At 46.8% G+C, this 24,532-nt stretch overlaps 1 protein-coding gene across 7 annotated transcripts in view; it reads left to right on the forward strand.

The window, feature by feature from the left end:
- PTPRE (protein tyrosine phosphatase receptor type E) overlaps positions 1-24,532 on the forward strand; it is a 106,522-nt gene that overhangs the window by 53,221 nt on the left and 28,769 nt on the right. For all 7 annotated transcript variants that reach the window (XM_085582987.1, XM_085582982.1, XM_085582981.1 and 4 more), the window contains exons 2-9: positions 7,933-8,042; positions 15,850-15,952; positions 16,174-16,247; positions 17,528-17,664; positions 22,430-22,520; positions 22,751-22,827; positions 22,933-22,969; positions 23,952-24,049. In XM_085582987.1, the coding sequence (XP_085439113.1) occupies positions 7,940-8,042; positions 15,850-15,952; positions 16,174-16,247; positions 17,528-17,664; positions 22,430-22,520; positions 22,751-22,827; positions 22,933-22,969; positions 23,952-24,049 (720 nt within the window). In that variant the 5' untranslated portion in view covers positions 7,933-7,939. The remainder of the gene's footprint in view (positions 1-7,932; positions 8,043-15,849; positions 15,953-16,173; positions 16,248-17,527; positions 17,665-22,429; positions 22,521-22,750; positions 22,828-22,932; positions 22,970-23,951; positions 24,050-24,532) is intronic.

Below are 24,532 nucleotides of genomic sequence, written 5' to 3' on the forward strand. Positions count from 1 at the left end.
ACACTGGGGAGGCCAGCCTGGAATTCTGGGGGCAGTTTGGGTCCTTTGTGACAAGAAGGACATTGAGCTCCTCCAGGGCAGGGAACGGAGCTGGAGAGTTCCTGAGGGAGCTGGGAAGGGGCTGGGGAACTCCTGAGGGATTTGGGAAGGGGCTGGGAACTCCTGAGGGAGCTGGGAAGGGGCTGGGAACTCCTGAGGGATTTGGGAAGGGGCTGGGAACTCCTGAGGGAGCTGGGAAGGGGCTGGGAACTCCTGAGGGATTTGGGAAGGGGCTGGGAACTCCTGAGGGATCTGGGAAGGGGCTGGGAACTCCTGAGGGATTTGGGAAGGGGCTGGGAACTCCTGAGGGATCTGGGAATGGAGCTGGGAACTCCTGGGGGAGCTGAGGGGGCTCAGCCTGGAGCAAAGGGGGATCAGGGGGACCTTGTGGCTCTCACAGCTCCTGCCAGGAGGGGACAGCCGGGGGGTCGGGCTCTGCTCCAGGAACAGGGACAGGAGCAGAGGGAACGGCCTCAGGCTGGGCTCAGGGAAAATTCCTTCATGGAAAGGTTTGTCCAGGCCTGGCACAGCTGCCCAGGGCAATTTGGAGTCCCCATCCCTGGAGGGATTTAAAATCCGTGTGGATGTGGCATTTGGGGACATGGGGCAGTGGTGGCCTGGCAGTGCTGGGGGAACAGCTGGACTCTGTCTCGGAGAGCTTTTCCAACCTAAAAGTTTCCCTGATTCTGTGATGGAGTTTTTTATCTGACAGCTGCCTATTCCAAGCCTGGCCAGGGCAGTTTTAGATACAATAAGCCTTGCATGGCTTCATTTAGAGCCACTCAGGCATGGAAAAGAAATCTCTCCTTTTTTATTTTCCCTTCATTTCCCGATCTGTGGGGTTGCAGATAAGCCAGATGTGCAACACATGAGCAGGCAATGTGTATTTTTCCCCAAATTGAGGCTGCAGAGATCATTACGCTCCTGGTTTTAATTCAGTTTATGTCACAGAATATCAACACAACTGCTTTGAGTAATCCTGGTGAGCAAAGAAATAAAAGAAAAGGGATCCCTGCCACACTTGGTGCTGCTGCCTCCGGGAGTAATTGGGGTTGGAGGGGACCTTTGAAGCTCCAACCCATTTCCCTGGCCCAGCCCATCCACTCCTGGGTGCGTTTGTAGAAATCCCATTGATTGAAAAATTCCCCCACCGCTTTTCAAGTGGCAAAGTCACTTTGTAAGGGTGGCATGTCACCAGCAGTGTCAGTTAATCCTGGCTGCAGCAGCCCTGTTAATGCAGTGCTTAATCTGCTGGTGACAAGCTGTGATTTATATTCCCAGGAGATCCCGGCCTTGCTAATTGAAATGGATTGGAACTCGTGTTCTCCATGATGGGCCGGGTCTGAAGACTCAAGAGTGCTGGAAAAGACACACAGAAATAGCTGAACTGGGTAGAATTTAAAAATTGGTATTATAAAACTAGTAATTAATTATTGGCTGCATTCAGACATCTCTCTTTAAATATCATTTTTTGGAACGAATAATGGATTTGCCACATCTGCTGACCTCCTCTTCCATGGAAATCAAAGCAAATATAATAATTTGTCCACCTGAATTAGACACAAAGTGACTAAATAAGCAAGACAGTCTATCAAGCTTGATTATTCCAAATGGAAATTGATTTTATTCAGTTAATTGGTGCTATGCCTCGCTCGGTCTCTTACGTGTAAATTATTATTCTGATTTGTAATTTTTAATCTAATTATTGCCATCTCTTTGAAATGATCTTTGCTGAGGGTATTTGTATAGAATACATGAGGAATTTTTGCAGTCAGATATAATTTTGTGGGCAGTTATATTAAATTATAGATCATTATAAAATTATGTATTTGTCCCTCTAAATTCCCTTGTTGTTTCTGAAGGGGTTGGAAACAAAGCTCGCCTGGTTTTTATTTGTACAATCACCCCAAGGTTGAGTGTGCTGTAAACAGCTCCATTAAAAAATTATGGGGTTTATGGTGGAATTTAATGTTCATCCCACAGTGTTTTCTAATTTATCACGTGGCTGAATTTTGAGGGATGTTTTCCAAGTGGAGAGGTCCCTTCTTGAGTTTCTTGCTGGGCTGCACTGAACACGCGCACAAAGATCTCCACAGACTCCATTCCCCTTTTTTTCCCCTGGATTTTAGGATATCCTGAGTCTCGAGGAAGAATTACAAGGATTTAAAAATAAGAAAGTGACAACTCGATTTGAGTTTTTTAAGGCTCCTGAACATGGGACTTGATGAAACTTCTGGAGATTGGATTTGGGGCTTCATGTCCAGCTCCAATAACAGATTGTTATGGAATGGTTACTCCAAGAGGAGGAATTCTGGAGGGTGGGATGTCCCTGCTGAGCTGAGGGCAGCAATCCGAGGTCCTGCTGCTCCACAGGCTTTGGTGCCCACGGTGGGATGGGCATGGAGGTCCTGGCTGGGCCAGAGGGGTCTGTGGGACCTGGCACCTTCCAGACCTGGTTGTTCATTTTCCTTGGAAACGTGAGGAATGAAGGGTTTAACTCCAGCTGGATGGGGCTTGGAGCACCCTGGGATGGTGGAATGGTGGAAGGGATGGGGTGGGCTTTAAGGTCCCCTCCAACCCAAACCATTCAGGGGTTCCATGGTTCCATCTTGATGCGAATTCCTGACTTCCCCCTGGTCCTTCGGAAAAGGGAGGAGCGCTTCTCTTCCCAGTTCTTTTGTGAACTCGTGATTGAAGGGAACAGTTTTGGGAATGCTGCAGCATTGATTGCTTGCCCTGATGACATAACGGGGCAATAAAGCCCTAATCACAAATGAGGTCATGGGAGAGCAATTCCAGTTAAACTGTAACCTGGTGCTGCCTGGGCTGGGTCAGCAGGCACAGTTGTGGCACCACATTTCTACATTTACAATACACAGTCCCTGACTTTTTTGAAGCCAAAGCTTCAGGGAAAAGAAAACAGCTGCAATCAGCCCAGCTGGAAGTGGGAGCAGCTCCAGGTGCCTGGGATTCCAGCCAAGAAGGAGCTGCTGTGCCAGCTCACCTTGCTCCAGGTAGGGGAACCCCCAGGCAGCTGGAAAAACAGGCACTGGGGCTTGAGATTCTTATCATGGGATGACAGAATGGTGTGGGTTGGAAGGGACCTTAAAGCCCAGCCCATTCCATCCCTGGGCAGGGACACATCCCACTGTCCCAGTGTTCCCAGCCCAGGGTCCAGCCTGGCCTTGGGCACTGCCAGGGATCCAGGGCAGCCACAGCTGCTCTGGGAATCTTTACAGGGATCAGCAGGGTGTTGGCCTTTATGGATGGAAAGCAGGAAGAGCAAAGAGAGAGGATGACTGTGGTATGCTCATTCCCTTTCTGGTGTTTTGTTGGTTTTTAAAATTAAACTACCAAATTTTTGGGTTGGCACTTGGTCTTGGTGTGGCCTATGGCTTGTCAGCCTACAGTGACAAGGCTTTGTGTGTCTCATTTTTAATTCTATTTTCTGAATTGGTGGTGCTTTATCCTTGCAAATGTGACTTTCGTAGCACTGAGAGGCTGGGGCAGCACCTGAGCTTGGGGGGAAAACACAAATCCCACCAGTCTCTCCACTGTCCTCTGTGTTACCTGGGCTGTTTGTGTGACTTTTTCCTGCTTTGGGAGGTTGTAAGGGATGAGTATCAGCTTAACCTGCTCCGAAGCAGCTGGTGCATCCCTGGGAAAAGGAGCAGGACTCCAGATCTGTGGCAGGGCCGCGTGACACCACGGAGGTTTTGTTGGCCTATTTTCTCAAAGCCCAGGTTTTACTCAGCTGTCAGGTCAGGTGAGGATTCAGTTCTGCGTCCAAAATAGAAATTAGCCATGTGTGGTAATCCATTAATCCCTGGAAATAATGCCATTTATTCACGTTTTGGGGAGCTGGGCTGTCCTCACGCCGCCTCCTTGGGCTGCACAAGGAGCGGCCGCGGGGATCCCAGGAGGAGCTGCCCAGAGGTGCCAGGCTGCCCTCATCCCTGAGCTGCCCTCTTGCCCTGATTCTTAAGATTTTCTAAAGCCTTCTGAGTTTTCATTCTTGTAGAGAACTTTCTCACCCAGCTTTCTGTAAACAATCTATTATTTACCATTCCTCCATAGAGGCGGAGAAATTGGATGTACTGGTGGTTTGTCCAATGTCATTGGAGAGGTGGCACCTTCACCCTCCAATCCACTTTTGGAAAAGTAGAAATGCTGGAGTCAGGAAATAAACTTCCTCTTTTTCACCTTTGCAATAGTAGTGGATCACGTCGTGCTTTCACTACAGTGACGCTGCCCCTGTGCCATTGCAGCATGTTCCAGCTGCTCCGACTCCTTGGACAGGGAAGCTGTGGCTGCCCCATCCCTGGGAGTGTCCAAGGCCAGCCTGGATGGGGTTTGGAGCAGCCTGGGGTGGTGGAAGGTGTCCCAGAGTGGTAATAAAGAACAGAAGAAGTCAGTCCGTGGGGTTAAACCTGAAGTGCCTGAGCCATTCAGGATGGAATTGTAGAATCATTGAGAAGAACCTTCCAAAAACAAACTGTGCCTGGTCCCCACCTTGTCCCCAGCCCAGAGCTCTGAGTGCCACCTCCAGGAATTCCTTGGGATGGGCACCCCTGGGCAGCCCCTGCCAATGCCTGAGCAGCCTTTCTGTGACAGAATTCCTCCTGATGCCCAACCTGAGCCTCCCCTGGCACAGCTGGAGGCCAATCCTCTTGTCCCTTTGCTATTTCCCTGGGAGCAGAGGCTGACCCATGCATATCCAGGGAATAAAGGCTGGATGAGCAGGATATGAGTTGATAAATTCACTTTTTTTTTTATTTTAAAGGCAGCTCCTATTTCTTTTTCCAGGAGGGACAGCAGTTGCCCTACAGCAGAGCTGTGTAATAATAACAATTTGTCTCTCCCTGGATCTTTTCCTTTCCACTTTCATCAACCAGAGGCTTCTTTTGTAGCATGTGGTTGTCCTTCCTTGCTCAGCCCTGCTTTTCTCCCTGCCTGTGCTCTCAGGAGAGTTGTTACTATTTTTTCCATTCTTGTTTTACCAGACTGTATCATGACTTTGTGCCTTTGTGAGTAAGGAAAATGTGGGAAATGCTGCTGTGCCTGCAGCAGTGGGTTGTTAGATTGGGGTTTTTTGGGTTTCTTTTTGATTTGGTTTTTTTTTGTTGTTGTTTGTTTGTTTTGTTTTGGGTTTTTTTTTTGTTGGTTTTTTCTTGGTGGTTTTTTTTTTTGTTGTTGTTGTTGTTGTTGTTGTTTTGTTTTGTTTTTTGTTTGGTTTTTTGGGTTTTTTTTGTTTAGAAAATGATATTTTTGCAGGCTTGTACCTGATGGCCATAAATGTAAATATGGAATAAAACTCAGGGTGCTTTTGTGGGATTGCAGCTTGGACACCTCCCCATCCACCCCAGTGGGAAGAGAAGGGACATGAGGAGGGGAAACAGCCTCGAGCTGTGCCAGGGGAGATTCAGATTGGAAATAAGGGAAAATTCCTTCATGGAAAGGTTTGTCCAGGCCTGGCCCAGCTGCCCAGGGCAGTTTGGAGCCTCCATCCCTGGAGGGATTTAAAATCCGTGTGGATGTGGCACTTGGGGACATGGTGGCCTTGGCAGCGTTGGGAATGGTTGGATTTGATGATCTTAAAGGTCTTTTCCAACCTTAATTCCAAGATTTTCTGCTTGGTCCTGCTGAGCCCAGTCCTTTGCATCCAGCTCAGTTTTCTCAGGGAAACTCCTGAGAAGAAAATCTTCAGGAGCTGGAAATGCAAAGGGCTTTGGCCAAAACCAAAATCTCAGGATTTGCATAATCTTCGTGGCTGTGTTTATTTCTGATAAATTGAGGGACACCACAGCGTGTTCCAGCCACACTTTGTCACATCCCAGAGAATATTTTTTTTTTTTTTTTAATCACATCCCAGAGAACAGATTCCAGGGGTCTGGCAGGGAAGTGGCATCTGGAAAACCCTCCTGACAGGGATTTGGAGAGAAGCACTGATGCTCCTTTCGCTTTCTGCTCTCCTGGAAACTTTCCAGCAACTTCAATTATTCTGTGTTTGTTTTGGGTTTTGTTTTTTTTTTTTAAGAACTGGATGTATTTTAAGGATAAAAAAGTGAACTCAGCACTGCCTTGGAAAATCAGCCCCTGCCAGGATTGATTACCCAAAATTCCAATGGATTTCAGCAGCCTTTGCTGAGGGTGGGAAGCATCCCAGCATTCAGCACCTCTCCCCTGTTAATTCCACTTTTATCCTGGCTTTATTCCACATTCCCAAATCTTTCCCTTCCCTTCAGTTCCATTAAGTGCTGCCGTGTGTCCCAAGTTTCTAATTATAAATATAATTATAAATTGTTAATTTGGGACATTTATATAACATTCAGAATGATGCAGGCACAGTTTGCAGTGAGGTGTTAAATTAACTGATTAGACAATTAACTGTCTAATCCCAAGAATGGGGTGGAGAAAGAATGGGATTGTAAAACCCCAAGAATGGGATTAGACTGTAAGACATTTAGGCTACTTAAATTAGAAATAGTAGTAGAAGGAATTGAGGGAGTAAATCAGTAGGAAGCTGGACTGGGAAAAAAAAAAAAAAGAAAATAAAGTTTGATGCTAATAATATTTTTTATTATTCTTTTTACACTCTTTGTATTAGAGAAAAAAAAACACTGAGCTTTGCAGTTGTGTATCCAAGGAATAGCAGCTCTGTGCTGAGTGTGAATTTACTCCTGGGTGTAGAACCTGGGAAGGACTGGGAATATTTCACTGCTGAGTAACAGCTGTGAAAGTGGTGCAAAGGTGGTGTGAAAGTTGTTGTCACAGGAGATTTTTCTATATTTGAGTTTATGCAGTGATTATTTCTGGTGGATTATCCCACTTTACATGGAAAGGCAGGATTTTCTAATGGTTTTTCTAATGACTGCCAAATTCCTGGGTTTTTTAGTGTGTTGTTAGGCAGGACTGTGTAATACACTGTGGAAATTGTACTATAAAATTCAGTGTATTGCCCTGAACTGGGAGCTCTGGTGAGCAGGGATAGAATTTTAGCAGTGGCTGCAGAGCCACCATCTGGATAAATCCTGCCACAAAGCAAAGGTTGTGTGAAATCGTTTCTAAATCAAGCAGGACTGGCTAATGGCTGAGATGGGAGCCTCTCCTAATTAATCTGTTCATTAGTGATTGGATAAATCACAACAAATTAATAACAACATTCATTTTCCACCTCTATTTAGAGGGACTGGAGTATTTCTGGACCTGTTTATTTGTCTACATCTGTGAGTTTCCCTGAATTAAGGAATAAATGGTCTCATCACACTTTTCCTCCAATTTTCTTCGCACTGGAAATTATTTTCTGGTCTCACCAACTCTGAAATTCTGTGTTTAGAAAGCAGAAAATCAGCTGTGGCAAACATTTCCCCATGGAATTCATCCATGGAGCCCCTCACTGTGGCTGAGGGAGTTGAGTGGGATAAGGAAACTCTGGAAGTGTGTGTTAAAGGGACTCAAATTTCTGCTCTTACTGGGCTGCTTGGTGGTAAAATCTTCTCCTCTTTGTTATGAATTTTGCTCTTATCTCTGGGAATGACTCCCAGGATTGTTTCCTCAGTGCCTCAGATGACTTTTTTTTATGGAGATAGCATTCTTGCCCTGATTTCTGGTGTTGTCTGTGAACCGTGGCTGAGTGTTGCCATTCTGCTGCTGGATTTAAAATCTCCTTAATGAATTTTTGGTGCGCACAAGTTGTATTTTCTTCTTCCTTTTGCATCAAAACTGAACATCCAGTGCTGAGGTGATGGGAGAGTATAAAACAGGGTTTAAATAAATTTAAATTTCAAGCAAACATCGCTTTTACTTTTAGCTTCCTTCCACGAGGTGAAAAAAAAAAACCACCATGCTATCAGTTTGACCTGAAAACTTATCTTCTGCTTTGCTTCCTTCCAGGTCCAGGATGGAACATTCCTGCTCGCTCCTGCTGCTCTGTATTAGTTTCATTTTTGCACGAGCTCTGCCTCCCAATGGAACGGAGCTGCCCAAAACAACCACAACAACCAGTAAGGAGTGATCTCTGGGCTGGGGTGGGCATGGACCTCTGGGGGTTCCCTGCTGGCACAGTCCAGGAGGTTTTGGCAGGACTTTGAGCCCACTGGCACAGATCTGGTGGTGCCAGGTGCCCTCTGGGTTTGTTCTGCACGTGGGTGGTGCTGGGGTTTCGCTTTCCCTTTGCCGTGGAAGGGAAGAACACGGCAGAGGTGGAGGAGCTGCAGGGCCCAGGAGCTGCCACGGGGATGTGGGCACGGATAACAGGAGATAATTTTCAGTAGACAACAGGATGAATAGGTTGGAACACTGTGAGAAGCCTTGAAACGAGTTCTGTGTTTTCATGCAAAGACTGGAGGAGGGTGTGAGGTGTCCCGTGGAAGGTCCTGGCAGGTGAGAACCAGGAGAGTTGTTCCAGGAGCTGAGAGTGATCTCCTCTTCTCCTGATGCCTTGTGAGGCTGCCCTAGAGCAGAGGCTGGGCAGAGTCACAGAATAAAGCAGGGATTTATTCCAGGATCTCCTCATGGATCCACCTTGGGCAGCAGCAGAGCCCAGCCAGGGCTGCACCCAAATGACCCAAAATGGTCCCAAAATGCACGAGCGCTCCTGGGGCTCTCCCTGGGATCAGTTCTGCTCCATTGGCACTTGGAGTTCATTGTCCCATTCCAGCTCCAGCCCATCAGTCCCACCCTGCTGGTTTTTCTCTCTCCAGCCCACGCTGTTTGTGCTCCTGGGCTGAGGTTTGGATCATTTGTCCTTGGTGCCCAGCTGGAGCAGGAATTGTTTTGTCTCTGCTCTGTGCAGAGCTCAGCATCCCCTGATATAAATCCCAGACCCACACACTAAAGCAGCACAGAGTCTGAGAAATATAAAAGCTGAACCTGAAGCATCACTCTGGGCCACCACAGCACCTCATGTTCATCCTCATTTCTGTTTGCAGAATTTCTTCCTCCTCAAACCCTCCCACAGCCACCTCCTGACACGTGGCAGTCCTGGGGAGAGGCTCCTTCAAGGGAATCTGGGGGGTTTGAGGAAGTGCCCAAGGCCAGGTTGGACAGGGCTTGGAGCAGCCTGGGAGGGTTCGAGGTGTCCCTGCCCATGGCAGGGGTGGGATGGGATCATCTTTGAGGCCCTTCCAGCCCACACCAGGGAGATGGAGCTGCTGGTGTCCCATAGGAGCAATGTGACCACGTTTTGATGGCTGCTCGGGTCGCTGTTGTTGACACCCAGCGTTGCACAGGAGGCTGATTTGTTGCTTTATTTGCTTTTAATCTCTCTGTGAACTTTACACCCCTGGGGAAGGAGAGGAATCGAGTGCCAGGCTTGGCTCGTGGCCCCTTGGATTGTTTTGGTTCATGGTTGTAGTAATTTAAATGGAAATAAGGGAGATTTAGATGGGATACTGGGAAGAAAATAAAGGTGTCAGACCCTGGTACAGGTGCCCAGAGCAGCTGTGGCTGCCCCTGGATCCCTGGCAGTGCCCAAGGCCGGGCTGGACAGGACAGTGGAAGGTGTCCCTGCCATGGCAGGGGTGGAACAGGATAATTTGGAGGTTCTTTCCACCCCAAACCTGTCTGGGATTTGCTGCTAATTCAGGTGTGAGCATTTGCCTTTTGCAGAATCTAGCTGCAGGGTGGGTGCAGCCCTTGCTGGGCAGGGGAAGTGGAATTTGGGGAAAAACAAGGGGCTCCACCATCAGCAGTGACAACCTGAGCGTGGCTGTGCTTAATGCTTCCAAAAACCCCAAATTATTCACAGAAATGAAGCTTTAGCTGACTGTGAATTTGCTAATGAATCAGTTTGAAGTATTGTCAAGTAGTTTTTGGTCCCTGCTTCTTGTCTGGCACCTGCAGCTGTAGAAAAACAAGTTACTAATATTGGGCTGAATATGTCAGAATATGGGAATTGAGAAGGGGAAGTCACTTGCTGTTTTTAGCACTTCCCAGAATTTTAATAACATGAGCACAAAGGGCGTTTTGCCATCACTGTTGTTCATCTTCAGAGCTTAATTCCAAATTGTGCTGAATTGAAGTCTAATAATATGGATAAGAGTAATCTGATCATCCCTATTTTAATTAAATCTTAATTTCAGTGATATGATTCAGAAATTAGTGGTGTGACTAAACTGTTTTTCCTAAACATCAAAGCCTTTGCAGTGAGGAAGAGTTTTGTCTGACAGACAAGTTAGGTGCACCCTGAAAATTACATTGCTGCAGAAAGAGGACCAAGATAATTGGATGATCTAATAAATTTGATAGCCATTGAATAATACAGCGTTTTAAAATACAAAAATAAAGATTTTGATTGAAGCATAAAGAAAACTCCATTTAACAGACTGTGGAAAGAACTGGAAGAGCCTAAAAAATTCAGCTTTCCTTTTGCATGCTAATTTGATGAGTGATCCCAGAAGATACTTTTGATTCTGAAAGGAATAGGTATAAATGATTTCATGTCATTAATTCAGCTGCCTTGATTTTTTCCAAAGATTTGCTGGATTACAATGTCAGCTTTATTCTTATTTAAAACATAGTTACCTTGTCTGGATGGGTTGATTTTTAGCACTGCTGCTGCCATTTTACCTCCTACGAGAACACCCTGAAATTGCAGCCATGAAATTGCTACCTTGAAATTTCCCTTTCAGAAAATGAGAATATTCTGGTCTTTCTTGCTCTGCCATTTACTGCAAATTTGCCCTGATATTTTCTCCAGGTATTCAACTGCATGAAATAAATATAAACCATCAAACCACAGAATGGTTTGGCTTGGAAGGGAGCATCTGGTTCTGACTTCCAAGCTAATATTTATTAGGATTTGCATAAATAAATGTATATTTCCAGTAGAGATAACTTAATGCTCCCAGATCCTTGTTACAGACTGTTTATTCATGATATTGGCCGTGACCATCCCGTTACTCCTGGTAATTCAAATATTTGTAAGTTCCCCAGGATTAATCATGGTCTGGATTGTTTTACTTCCTCTTGTATTTTTACTTGTGGAGTTGTTGAAATGTGCAAGCAGCCTGGGAGCTGCAGTTGTAAACCTTTAAATACCTTTCCAAATGTTGACATTCCACTGGTATTTACTCCAGGAGGGTTCTCGGTGCCTTTGAATCCTCACAATTCCTTTCCATCACTCTGAACCTTCAGAGGGAATGACTTCATCAGAGGAGCTGCAGGTCAAAAGGCAGGAAAATGGGGCAGCTTTGGGGCTCCTGTTTAGTGCTGGTTTCAACTTCCAACAAGTCAGTGGGAATGTGAAAATAAGATTTTGTGTCTCTCTGCTCTGGGGGGACCCCACCCAGGACACCGTGTCCACCCCTGGGGTCCCCAGCATGGGGAGGACCTGGAGCTGTGGGAATGAATCCAGAGGAGGCACCAAAATGTGCAGTGGGGTGGAGGAAGGGCTGGGAGAGCTGGGATTGTTCACCTGGAGAAGAGGAGGAGGTTTGGGGAGAGCTCAGGGTGGCCTTGCAGGGCCTGAAGGGGCTCCAGGAGAGCTGGAGAGGGATGGGGACAAGGGATGGAGGGACAGGACACAGGGAATGGCTCCCACTGCCAGAGGGCAGGGATAGATGGGACATTGGGAACTGGGAATTGTTCCCTGGCAGGGTGGGCAGGGGCTGGGATGGAATTCCCAGAGCAGCTGTGGCTGCCCCTGGATCCCTGGCAGTGCCCAAGGCCAGGCTGGAGCACCTGGGACAGTGGGAGGTGTCCCTGCCCTGGCACGGGTGGCACTGGATGATTTTTAAGGTCCCTTCCAGCCCAAACCATTCTGTGGCTCTGTAATACCCAGGAGGACCCAGAGCTGGGACTTCCCTGTGAAACTCGTGGTGGTTTCATGGAGAAAATGAGGCAGCATCAGAAAACTGAGTTATGCAGAAGGAAACTGGCTCGTTTTATTTGGTATTTAAATGCCAAAGGGATTCTCTGCAGACACTCAATTCCAAGAATTAGTTTGGAAAGCAGAACTTCAGAAATAGCTTGTTTCAGGTCGGGGGTTGCACTGGGTGACATTTAAAGGTCCCTCCAGCCAGGCTCAGGTTGTGTGGCTGCAGTGCCAGGTGGGCTGTGCTGGCTTTGCCCAGTGGGATTCAGCTCTGAGATGGTGAATTCACAATTCCTGTGCTTGCCTCCTCTCCTGATGCCTTGTGAGGCTGCCCTAGAGCAGAGGCTGGGCAGAGTCACAGAATAAAGCAGGGATTTATTCCAGGATCTCCTCATGGATCCACCTTGGGCAGCAGCAGAGCCCAGCCAGGGCTGCACCCAAATGACCCAAAATGGTCCCAAAATGCACGAGCGCTCCCGGGGCTCTCCCTGGGATCAGTTCTGCTCCACTGGCACCTTGGAGTTCATTGTCCCATTCCAGCTCCAGCCCATCAGTCCCACCCTGCTGGATTTTCTCTCTCCAGCCCACGGTGTTTGTGCTCCTGGGCTGAGGTTTGGATCATTTGTCCTTGGTGCCCAGCTGGAGCAGGAATTGTTTTGTGTCCCTGCTCTGTGCAGAGCTCAGCATCCCCTGATATAACTCCCAGACCCACACACTAAAGCAGCACAGTATGTGAAAAATAGAAAAGCTAAACCTGAGGCATCATTTCCTGCTGGATGTGGGTGCTGGTTTCCCTCCCCTATCTGTCTTTTTTCTTCTGCCCTTCCTTTACTTCATATTTTCTTCTGACTTGGCTTTGTGCTTCGCATGTACCAAACAAATCTCCTGGTTATCAGCTGCCCATCAGCTGCTGCTCTTCTGCAGCCATGGCAGGGTTGGGGTTTTCTCTTCCAAAAATAGCCTGAGTGGCTTTAGTGGTGGTTTTGTCATGTTCTCTCTTGGTCATTTGTTTGTGATATCTCTGGGTTTTGAAAAGAAGATAAGATCTTTGCAGAAGTAGAGTTGGTTCTTGTGAGAGTTCTCCTATCCTCAGATAAAGAAGATTTTGTTTTGTCTCATTCACCAGAATAATTTCAGGTTTAGGGCAAAGTTTGTCCTGCCAGCTTGCTTTTGTAGAGGAGGAAAAACTGTTTTAATCATGGAATTTACCCAAAAATGCAAAGGAGCTGATCCAAGGATGGAGAAATCAAAGTTTGGGAGGGGTGGGGATGGAGCATCCCTGCTGTGCACACACTTTTGGTAATGCCCTATTTCCTTGGGGATGGCTTCGTGTTTGACACAAGTGGGAAGTGGGAACATCCCAACCCTGCAGGAAATGGTGCTGCACTTCCAGAAAGATCCATGGGCCAGCAGCACCAGGAATTTGGGCAGGGAGAGCCCTGAGTATCCTTGGTGGGTGCAGCACCAGGGGCTGTCAGCATCCTCCTGGTGACAGTCCCCCTCTCTGGGGAATACTAAAGTCACTTTTTCATTCTATCTCTAAAAAAATTCCCCTGGGATGATTTTGGCTGGCTGTGAAGAGAAATCCCTGGTGGTTTTGGGCCACAACTCTTAGTGGGAGCAGTGGGAAAGTTTCCCTGCTTTGGAGGATTTGTCTCTCCTGCATCCATTTACTGCAGTGTTTCAGTCATTAATTTTTGAAGCAGTAGTGATTAAAAAGTTATTTCAAGCTTTTTTTCCCCTTGAAATCCCCCTTGGTTTGGAGACAGTTGTGTTGGCCAGAGATGTTTCTGCCTCTGAGCCTGCAATGGCCTCAGTTTTAACTTTCTCTTGCAATTTTTGGGCTGTATTTATAAATTTACTGATATTAAAGGAAATAGAGGTAAGAAATGAAACCACACTGTACCTTACTCACAGGCTCTGCAGGGATGAAGCCACTGGGGGAGCAGCTGCAAGGATTTGGGAACAGATGTGCCCAGGTATAAAGAAAAATGGACTTTTTGTGGATTTTGACCCAATTTCCTAGTGAAATGGTAGGAGGAGAGGCGAGATCTTGGGACAAATCAGTTGTGGCGGGGGTGCTCTGTCCTTGACTGAAGAAATGGGGACACTTGTTTGGCAGAAGGTTCAACTTCTCTTTTCCTGCCTTGCATTGAGCTTTCAGTGTTTGCCTGGGACTCAGTTCTCCACAGACACCCCAAAAATGGTGCTGCAGTTCTGTGAAACAAAGAGAGGGGTGATTTTTGTTGGGTTTTTTTTTTTATTGTGTAATTGTCTGATGGAAATTTTAATTCCCTCGTGATGCAAACTTGTTGTTTGCCCTCTCATGGGTCTTGTCACAGAGCTAAAGAGAACCAACACAAACCCCCAGATCCTGGAGCACTCTGGCATTTCTAAACTCATGGAAGTGGCTGCATTTTGTCTGTGGAGGACAAAACCAGAGATTTATTTTTGTGTGTTTGTTTCCTTGGCTTCCAGAAGGAGTTGCAAAACAGCCCCCAGCAAGTGTTGGGTGATTATTCATCCTCATGCAGCCACTCCTTCCCAGAGTGATTTCCTGATGACTGCAGTTGTGTCAAGCCTGTCACTTTTATCTTTATACACCACCGAAAAGTCATCCCTGGTGCCTTTTATTGCCTTCCCTCTCTTTGCATTATGATGTTGATTTATGAGCCCTTTTTCCCCTGTGTGTCCTGAGCTCACCTGTGCCTCTCCAGGAATTGTTTCCCATTCCCTCATACCCTGTGGAGCACCCAGAGAGTTTCCAGTTGTGGGTATTTGTTTGATCCACATGAATCCTTTCTGGATTATTGCAGGTGTTACCTACTCCTAGGTATTTTTGTGTTGTTTTTTTTTTTTGTTGTTGTTGTTGTTTTGGTTTGGTTTTGGCTTTTTTTTTGTTTTTTACTTTTTTTGAATCCCAGAATTGTTTGGGATGGAAAGAAACTTAAAATTCATCCCATTCCACCCCTGCCATGGCAGGGACACCTTCCACTGTCCCAGGCTGCTCCAAGATCTGTCCAGCCTGGCCTTGGACACTTCCAGGGATCCAGGGCCAGCCACAGCTGCTCTGGGAATTCTATCCCACCCTCCCCACCTGACACCCAGGAATTCCCTCCCAATATCCCATCCAACCCTTCTGTCTGTCAGCTCTCCAAGACCACTGTAGGAATGGTTAAAAAACTCCCTCGAGTGTGTAAATGTAGTTTAAAAGAGAAAAAGAATCCAAAATGCCAGCAGCAACAGAAATTGCCTTAATTTTGGAAGAGTGGTTGTAGGGTTGTGTTTTGCTTGCTGAAGGTTCAGATTGGGAGTTTGGCTTCCTTAAATAAAACATGTTGGGTTTTTAATGATTTTAATCTGTTCTGTATTGAATTATTCAGTAGAACTAAAAGGTTATAGGAGCATAATGAAAGTGAAAGGTAAAGAGGCACTTCCATAAAACACTGTGAACAGAAGGGTGAGAGTCACAGTTTGTACCAGATATAACAAAGATGTTCTTTAATCTCCATTCTGAGAAAAATGTCATTATTCCTGCTTGTTCTTATATTCATATAGAATTTCAGTGAATAAAATCTCTGTGAAAGGTGGCATTTTCTGTATGAAAATCTGTGTGAAATGTGGTTGAGAAGCAGCTGATGTGCATAAGGGCACTGCAGCAAACCTTTTAATGGGCTTCAAATTCAGCTTGCTGCCTTAAGCTATAAGTTCAACTTTCTCTGATTACAGGGAAATTGAAAAATATATTTGATTTTCTCAGCATCAGTGGTTTGGTTGTGCTTTGGACAAGGGAGAAAAAATTTAAAACCTTTTATTTTTTTATTTATTAAAAAAAAATAAACTTTCAAATTGATCTTTGCCTGTGTCAAGTATTGTGCAGGTTTTAGTAGGCAGAGGCAGATAATTGGACAGAATTTTTGGTGCCTTCAGCACAGTTTTTGTGCCACATGAGGCGATCCACGTTTGATATTCCACATTTCTTGTTCCATCCCCAGACTCCACCGAGGAGAACACCTTGCACAAGGAGCTGCTGACCTCCCTGCTGATCCTGGTGCTGGTGGTGATCATTTTCGTGGTGCTGGTGGGGTATTTTTTCAGGTGGGTGCTGGTGGGCTCAGCCCCAGCCTTTGTGCCCTCCCACGGAAGGAAGAGGGACAGGAGGGAGGCAGAGCCTCAGACGGGGCCGTGCTCTGCTGCCAGCATGAGCAGAAAGAGCTTCTCCAGAATTACGTGGTCTGTAAAACACTGGGGGAAACTGGGGGGACATGCTGCTTTCCTCCTGCCAGGGTGGCCAGGCTGATGTGCTGCCTCTGTTCCAGGTTCAGGAGACACAGGAAAGCTGTGGTCAACTCCGGAGACAAGAAGATGCCAAATGGGATCTTGGAAGAGCAAGGTATGGGGAAAATTTGCTTTCAGATTTGCTTTCAAACTCTCAGTTTTGTTTGTCTTTAATTCAAAATTACTCAGTGTTTGCTTTTATTTCTAAGTGACAGGGTTGTTATTAAAGAGAAAATAGTCTGAAAAAATATAATCACAAGTGGTTTGAGCTGGAAGGGACCTTAAATTCATCCAGTTCCAGCCCTCGTGCCATGTGCAGGGACATCTGCCAGCACTTGCTTGTCCCATCCAAGCTGGCCTTGGACTAAAGATTCATATTTATAATCCATACTCCAGCAGTCTACAGAAAATCTTAACTTCCAGTTGCTGGTTTGCAACAGGTTTCACTTTGTGATGCCGCAGATGCTTCTGTGTAAAACTTTGGAGATGTTTTACCAGGAATGCCAGCTGAGATCCACGTTTGTGACACTGGGATCTTTGGAGAAGGAACTGCACTGTTTCTTCTTAAAATGGGGAAAAAGTCCTTAACACATTGTGAATACACTGGGTGGTTTCTGAATGTGAGGCAGGAGGTTGAGATGGGGCAGTTTGAAGCCAGAGGCACTGAAATAAAACACTCTGAGGAGTTTAAAATGTTTCCCACTGCTTTGGGTTGTGCTGGGTTTGTTTTTGCCCGTGGGGAGCCCTGGGCTGGCTCCTCTGTGGGGCCCAGCTCAGACCTGGGTGGGCTGGGCAAGTTGTTTTAATCACAACCCAGAGAGAAATGATAAAGATAAAATGATCAGTCTGTGGTTTGTGTCAGCCCCACTTGGCCATTGTGAAATGATGAGTGAGCTGAAGAAGGTGACAGTCAGAGGAAAAGCCAAAACCCTAAAAATACCCATCAGCTTCCTGCTGGGGTGTTCCTGTGCAGCAGCTCCTCTTGGGGCACAGCTTCTGTTGGTGCCAAGCTAAAGATAAATTATTTTTGTATTACTATCATCATTATTTTCCCTCTAAATGAAATAATCTGGCAGCAGCTCTTTGGTGCCAAAAGCTGTCCTTGTCAGTAGAAAGAACCTTCTCAGTTTCTGAATAAAACTTGGTCACTTTTAAATCCAGTGTAAATAGAGAAGTCATCCATTTCACCAGTAGTGGTGGTTCTTGATACCATTATGCCCTCAAAGCAACCACTTGGCCTATGATTTGGTGTTTTAATTTCCTTTAAATCACCTTTAGCACCTCAGAGTGTCATGGTAGCAGCTTGTTGTGGCCTCTTCCAGCAGCAAGATTAATTTGTGCTTGGGATCTCTGGCTCTGGCCGTGCCTTTAACACCTCCTGCCTTGTGCTGACAGAGCAGCAGCGGGTGATGCTGCTCAGCAGGTCTCCCTCGGGCCCCAAGAAGTATTTCCCTATCCCCGTGGAAAAACTGGAGGAGGAAATCCGGATACGCTCGGCCGACGAGGGGAAGCTCTTCAGGGAGGAGTTTAATGTAAGTTTGTACACGTGGATGGCTGGAAACGGGGGGAAAATCCAAAATATCTGTGAGTATTGATAATTCTTGTGTTGGGTGCGTGATTGGTGCTGTTCCTATGAGTTCTGTCGTGTGTGGGGACCTTTCATCTGGGTAAAACCTGGAGTTTTTACTGATTTGTGATGCTGAATTGGTATTATATGAACTATTTGCCTCTTGCTAACATTTTGAGAAATACTTTAGTGTTTGCCTGAAGCTGGAGGAGATGAACATTGAATATAAACCTCCTCAGCATTGATTTCAATTATGGTGCTGGGGGGTTTTGGGGGATCTGGGTGTTTCACCTCCATGAGAAGTATTTAGAGGAGAGGACACAGTGTGGCCTTAGCATTGCCCTGGTGGGGTGTGACTTTTTTTTCCTGATAATTTCACTTTTTGCTCTTGGTGCCATCCCAGCACTCCCCTCTGTGAGTTCCTATGAGGTGTCTCAGCTCTCGGGGCTTTCCTGCTGAGCGTGGCCTTGGGCAGGACTTTGTGGTTGCAGGGGTGAGCTGTACCTGGAGTCTGTGCTGAGCTCCTGCAGGATTCCTGTGGAGAAACACAAAACCAGGAGTTTGGGGCCTTTTCCAGATCTTTTTATGACTTCTTTTCACTTCCATCCACAGCAGAAGCAGAGCAGGAACTTAAATGTCAGGCGTGGATTTGTGAGAGCCAGTGCACGTGTTGATGAGGCAGGCTGTGGAGTTACCTTCTTAATTGGGAGCATATTTAGAGCTGCAGTTTGGTCGATGATAAATTTAAACCACAGACTTTTGCCTCCTCAGACAGGGTGCATGGTGGAAATCCTTCTCAAAGCTGAAAATGAGAGTGAGAACCAGCTTGACAAGGTGTGCGCTGGTGAATTTTGACTCTCCTGATGAATTTGCTCTGAGGTTCAGAGTGAAACAAACCATCTGTTTTCATTTTTAAACCCCTTCTTTGCTTGGGTAATTTTCTGTCCTGTGCTGTAAGTGTGTGAGATTCTGTCCACACCCAAAAACCTGAAAAATAAGCAGTGATGGGGTTGGATGGGTTGATGCTCAGTGTGTTTTTTTCCTGTGTAGCTGGATGAGCTGTCTGCTCCAGCCCTGGATCCCTGGCAGTGCCCAAGGCCAGGTTGGACACTGAGCTTGGAGCACCTGGGACAGGGAAAGGTGTCCCTGCCATGGCAGGGTGGCACTGGGTGGGATTTAAAAGATCCTCCCCACCCAAACCATTCCATGATTCTCTGGTTCTGTGCCTCAGCCCTGCCCTGGGGGTGCTCCAGGGATCTCTGCCCACTCCACATCCCACGTGTCAGGGGCCAGGCATCCCTGGGAATGCAGATACAGGAGCTCCAGTGGGAACTGGGGACAAATTTGGGCTGAAACCAGTGACCCCTGGGAGCCAGCACTGCCCAGGCACGTGCACCAACCTGAGAAGTTGGGTCCCAAGTGATTTTTTTGGCAAAAAAAACCAAAAAAAAACAGACACTAAAAAATGAAGACATCCAGCAGGGAGAAAAAACTTTTGAAGATTGTTCCTGACTTTGAAGACAGTTCTCTTAGATTTATGTGCCACCTTTGATTTTGTCCTTAAAGCCTGAATGACCCTTAAGAGTTCCTTTGCACCCCTTGGACACTCACCAGAATAGCAGAGGCTCCTTCCTTTTTTATGTGATTCCTTTGTGAGCATTGGGCACTGGAAGAGTTTGTTCTTTCTTCACAGGAGAAAAAAAGAAAAAAAAAATTATTCCCTTCTGTAAAGCCTCTACCTCTGTTGATCATCTCTGGAAATTTGGGATTATTGCCTTGATTTTCAGATTAATTACTGAAAAGCTTCCTTCCCCTAGGAGTTTTCTTTTGAAATTTGAATTCTGGCTTGATTAAGACATCCCTGTGGCTTGTTCAGTGTTAAATAAGGAGGAAATGTGCTGATCCTGGCTGGCTTGAGCCTCTCAAAGCTTCTGTGGGATTTTAGGGCTGCTGCCCGGGGGGGACAGGTCAGAGTGGTGGCAGCAGATGAGGCAGGGCTGGCAGGACCCGTCTGGCAGAGCCCAGCACATCCCTCTGGCTGCCTCCAGACCCTGGCAGGAGCTCAGGGACCTTGGCACGAAGTCAAAAACAGCTGTGGCTTCGATTTTAGCCCGTGGAAAAAGCTGCCAACTCTGTATGAGGAATTACAAACCACAAGGGTTTGAGTAGTGTGATAGTTGAGTTAACACAGGGTGGAAAAGTAGAATTTTGGGGCTGTTAGGATAGAATTCAGAGGTACAAGATGGAAGCATTTGGGCATGTCCTGACCTTCTTCTCCTTCTCTTGCCCTCCATGTCTTGCTGTGACGGTGACACTTTTTTGTTGGTTTAGGGCAGAGATTCACAGTCTAACACAGGTGGTGGGCATTGGCACAAATCTGTAAACACGGTACACGTAAATTTGAGTGTATAATGTGGGAGCTGCCCAAGGCTCGAGGCAGACTGCCATGGCTTCTGTGCTAGCTGGACCTCTGGTGGAATCTGCGCTATCGATGACTCTGAGACTGTAGAAAATCTCTGTATTTCTGCCCCACTGCCAAAGCAGAAGCCATAATTGGTCTGTGCTGGTTTCCAGGTTGTTTATTCTGTTGATCTCTCACATGTTCTGCTGCCCTGCCCAGCTCTGTCCTGCAGGGCAGCGTGTGGGGCTCTGCCCTCAGTGGGATGTGACAAACATTAAATACCAGAAACTCCCTGGGCTGGATTTACAAGAACGTGCCAATATCTGTCACCTACGTTGGACAGTGTGTCCCCAGCCTGAACCAACAGAAAAATGCCAACACCACAGTGAGACATGGAGGGCATGAAGAAGGAGAAAAAGGACAAGGCACACCCAATTTCCTCCATCTTGTCCCCTTTGGACCCCTCATCTAGAATCCTAAAATTTTACTTTTGCACCCGTGCCACACTTAATTATTACTGATATCGAACACTCAGAGCTGGTAATTGATCCTGTAAGGTTGAAAACTCTTTTCCATGGGCAGAGATCCCAGCCAGTGTCTCTGGGGGCTCTGTCCAGGGGATTCCTGACCCCTGCCAGGGTCCCAGACCTGCCAGGGCAGCCAGAGGGAAGCCCTGGATTCCCAAGACCTCGGCAGGTAAGAGAGAGAATTTTATAGATAAGGAAAAGTAAACAACCTTGAGAACTCGACTTCATTCCAGACCTCTCCTTCAGCTGGGCTGGGGGAACAAGGACTTTTAGGATTTTGGGGTCATTCCAAGTTAGCAGACCTGGACACCCGTCACTCCTGGTGGTTTGGGTGCTGGGAGGATGTGCTGGGGAGCAGCTGGGTGATTCACATCCTGCTGTGGGTGGGAGAGGAGCTGGGCTCTGCTCGGGCTCACCACCCACCCTGGGGCACCCGGAGCTCGCTGGGATGGTGCCAAGGCCCTGCAGAGGTCAGGAGCTGGGCATGGGGAGGAGATCTGCCCCAGGGGAATTCCTTTTCATGCCTTTTGTGCAGGAAAATCCAGAACTTCTCTGGCTGGCTATTGAAAATGGGGTGCATGAGTTGAAGTTTGAAGAGATTGTGTTTAAAAAGAGAATTATTTCATAGGGTCGCAGAATAGCTTGGTCTGGAAGGAGTTCCAACCCCTTGCCGTGGGCAGGGACACCTCCCTCTCTTTCTTTTTACACAAAAATTTCGGTTTTGTGTTTCGTGAATGTACTTTGATCAGCAAAATGGGCTGGTAGAAAGCCATGGGCTTCATTCAGGTGAGAATTAAGCAGTCTGACAGCAGCTTTCCTTCAACCTCCTCTCTTTTCCATTCTTCACGTGCCATGAAAGCCCCAACAAACCAAAGCCACAAGAGCACAATTTGCTGTGTGCTGGAGGATCAGGCTGCCGTGCCCCCCTCTCCTCCTGTGGCACCCTGGCAGCCTTTGCAGCCTGGGGAATTCCAGCCCTGCTCTCTGCCCCTCTCAGCTCTGCCCTCCTGACCACGTTTTTCCTTCCCTGTGTGACTCAGACCGGGCAGGGGAGGTACAGGAGTGGCAGAAGGTGCTGGTGCCTTCCCAAACTTCCCAAACTGCTGGGGTTTTACCTCAGTGGGATCCGCCCTGCTGGCACTGGGGGTTTGGAGCTCATTTTAAGGAACTTCATGAAATCCACTTAAAGAACTTCTCAAAATGCAGTTCTGCTTTGGTCCATTCTCAGTGGCAGCATCTCAGCTGTGGAGCAGCTCCACCTTGGGCACCTCCTTGCTTTCATTTTCACCCTCTTTGTTTTTTTGGGTTTTTTTTTTCCTTTGGTTTATAACCCTCCATGACTGTTTTGGGGTTTTTTTTTAAGACAGACTAACTTTACCTGCACTCAGCTCTCACTGACACTCGGAACTCAACTTGCACCACATAAAAACCCCACAAATTTATTTTCCTTTCCTCCTTTTCAGCCAGGGCTGGGCCTTCCCCTGCAGAGCTGAGCCAGATGCTGGGTGTGGGATGTCCTTGGCAGTGAATGAGGGGCACGTTGAACAATTTGCTAAATAACTGTGATCTCAGAGGGGAAAAATTCCTTCTCTCTCCCCAGTCAAACCTGCCAGGATGTAGTTGCCTGTTAAAAAGGAATTAAAGTTACTGGGGGGAAAAGTTGAAATATATTTAGTTCTGCTGGATGCAAATTTACCCTAAGCCATGTGCTGTTGCAGAGGGTAGATAATAATTCCCACAATGTGCAGTCAAAATTATTTGTTTTCTAGCACGTTAACTCTCTATATTTTTTTTTTTTTCAGTCATTAACATCTGGATATGTGCAGGGAACGTTTGAAATGGCAAATAAGGAAGAAAACAGGGAGAAGAACAGATATCCCAACATCCTGCCATGTAAGCCATTCACTTTTCTTTTAAACCAGACAATTAATTTTGGCACTGAGCAGGCTGCTGGTAGTGCTCATGTGCTGAAAATACTCAAGTAGTGACAACTTCCCTGGTCAGAAATGCTGTTCAAGTGTTGTCTGTGGTTTGGGAACTCTGTGCTTTTCCAGCCCTTCTGCTTGCAAGGAAACACCATATTTCAGATTTAATAAGTGGCAAGTGTCCTTCTTTTCTTTCAGATGATCATTCCAGAGTGATTTTGACCCAAATTGATGGAGTCCCACCTTCGGACTACATTAATGCATCATATATAGATGTGAGTTGAGAGTTGCCCACAGCTGGCCAAACTTGGGGCATTCAAGAAGTAATTCTCACACCTTGGCCTTTCAGCTTTTAACTGCTGTGGCATTTATTTCCACAGGGCTATAAAGAAAAGAATAAATTTATAGCAGCACAAGGTAACTCCTTCTCATTTCTCTCTTCTCTGTAGCTTAGGGCTGAGCACATTTAATTGTAGATGTGTTTGAAAGGTTATTTTTAGCTGCAGGTGGTCAAGGGTGAGGCTGGGTTTGGAGGTTCCAGCTGAAATGAATTTGAGGTGTGTGTGAGGTGAGCAAATGCCCGTGGGCAGCTCTGTAGGCTCTGCTCTGGCAGAGGCTCATTTCCCCCTCCTGACCCTCTTTGCCAGAAGTTGGTGTCTCCTGATGATCCATTCCAAGGGAACCTTGGACCTGGGCATGGGGGAGAGCTGCCAAGTGGGAATTCCAAATGTTGCTCCTGCCAAGTTCAAAGATTAAATAATATTTAAGAATTAATGTGTTAGAGAATCTTTCAGGGCCTAAAGAGGCTTCAGGAGAGCAGGAGAGGGACTGGGGACAAGGGATGGAGGGACAGGACACAGGGAATGGCTTTAAGTTGACAATGGGTAGATTTAGATGGGATTTTGGGCAGGAATTGTTCCCTGGCAGGGTGGGCAGCCCTGGCACAGGTGCCCAGAGCAGCTGTGGCTGCCCCTGGATCCCTGGAAATTTCTGAGGCCAGGTTGGACATTGGGGCTTGGAGCAGCCTGAGACAGTGGAAGGTGTCCCTGCCCATGGCAGGGGTGGAAAATTAATGGTTAAATGATTTAAATGATCTTTAAAGTCCTTTCCACTCACACCATTATGTGATTCTATCAGTGATATTTCAAGAGAGGAGATTCCTTCTAAAACTATTGTTTTGAGTGCATGATTATGTAAAAGAAAACATGGGAGGGGTTATTTAACACATAAATATAAATAAATACAGAAATAAATAATAAATATAAATAAATAAATGTGGTGTATTGCAAAGCTGTGCAGGTGTAGCAAGCACAGCTGTGGGTGGGTGCCCAGGGCAGGATGGGACTGCTCTGGGGTCTGCCCCATCCCCTCTCTGAGCATTTCCCTGTTCTGTCTGCAGGACCCAAGCAGGAAACAGTCAATGACTTCTGGAGGATGATCTGGGAGCAGAAGTCAGCCATCATTGTCATGCTAACCAACCTGAAAGAAAGGAAGGAGGTAAGGAGCTGTCGCCCTGCTCCGGGATGTCCCTGTGCTCCAGCAGCAGTGCTGGCTGCTCAGGGTCTGACCAGGTGCATTTCTCACCACTTCCTGCCCTGGCCCTGTCAGCACAGCTGAGTTTCTGCTCCAAAATGTAGTTTTCATTTCTAAAATACCCATTTATGTCAGGTGGTCTCAAGGAGAAAATTCTGATGGCCAATTGTGCCCTGCGTAGCCCAGAGCCAAAGGAAAACTCCTGTGGTTTAATCCCAATGTAAGGCTGCACTTGTGGATGGGATTGATCAGGAGTGAAGATAAAAACTCTGCTCATTTTCTTGAGTGTTGGGTTTCAAAATTCACAGTTTGTCAACCAAACAAAGGGAAATGAAAGCTGCTGTGTTGTGTGGGTGCTGCTGTTCCTTCCTGTCTCCATTGGTTTTAAAATGGGCACTCCTTGTTTTCCTCCTGGACTTGATTCTCCTGCACTTTCAGTGCTGCTGG

The sequence above is a fragment of the Lonchura striata genome, chromosome 6 (genome assembly GCF_050655825.1).
Source record: "Lonchura striata isolate lonStrDom1 chromosome 6, ASM5065582v1, whole genome shotgun sequence".
Classification (NCBI taxonomy): domain Eukaryota; kingdom Metazoa; phylum Chordata; class Aves; order Passeriformes; family Estrildidae; genus Lonchura; species Lonchura striata.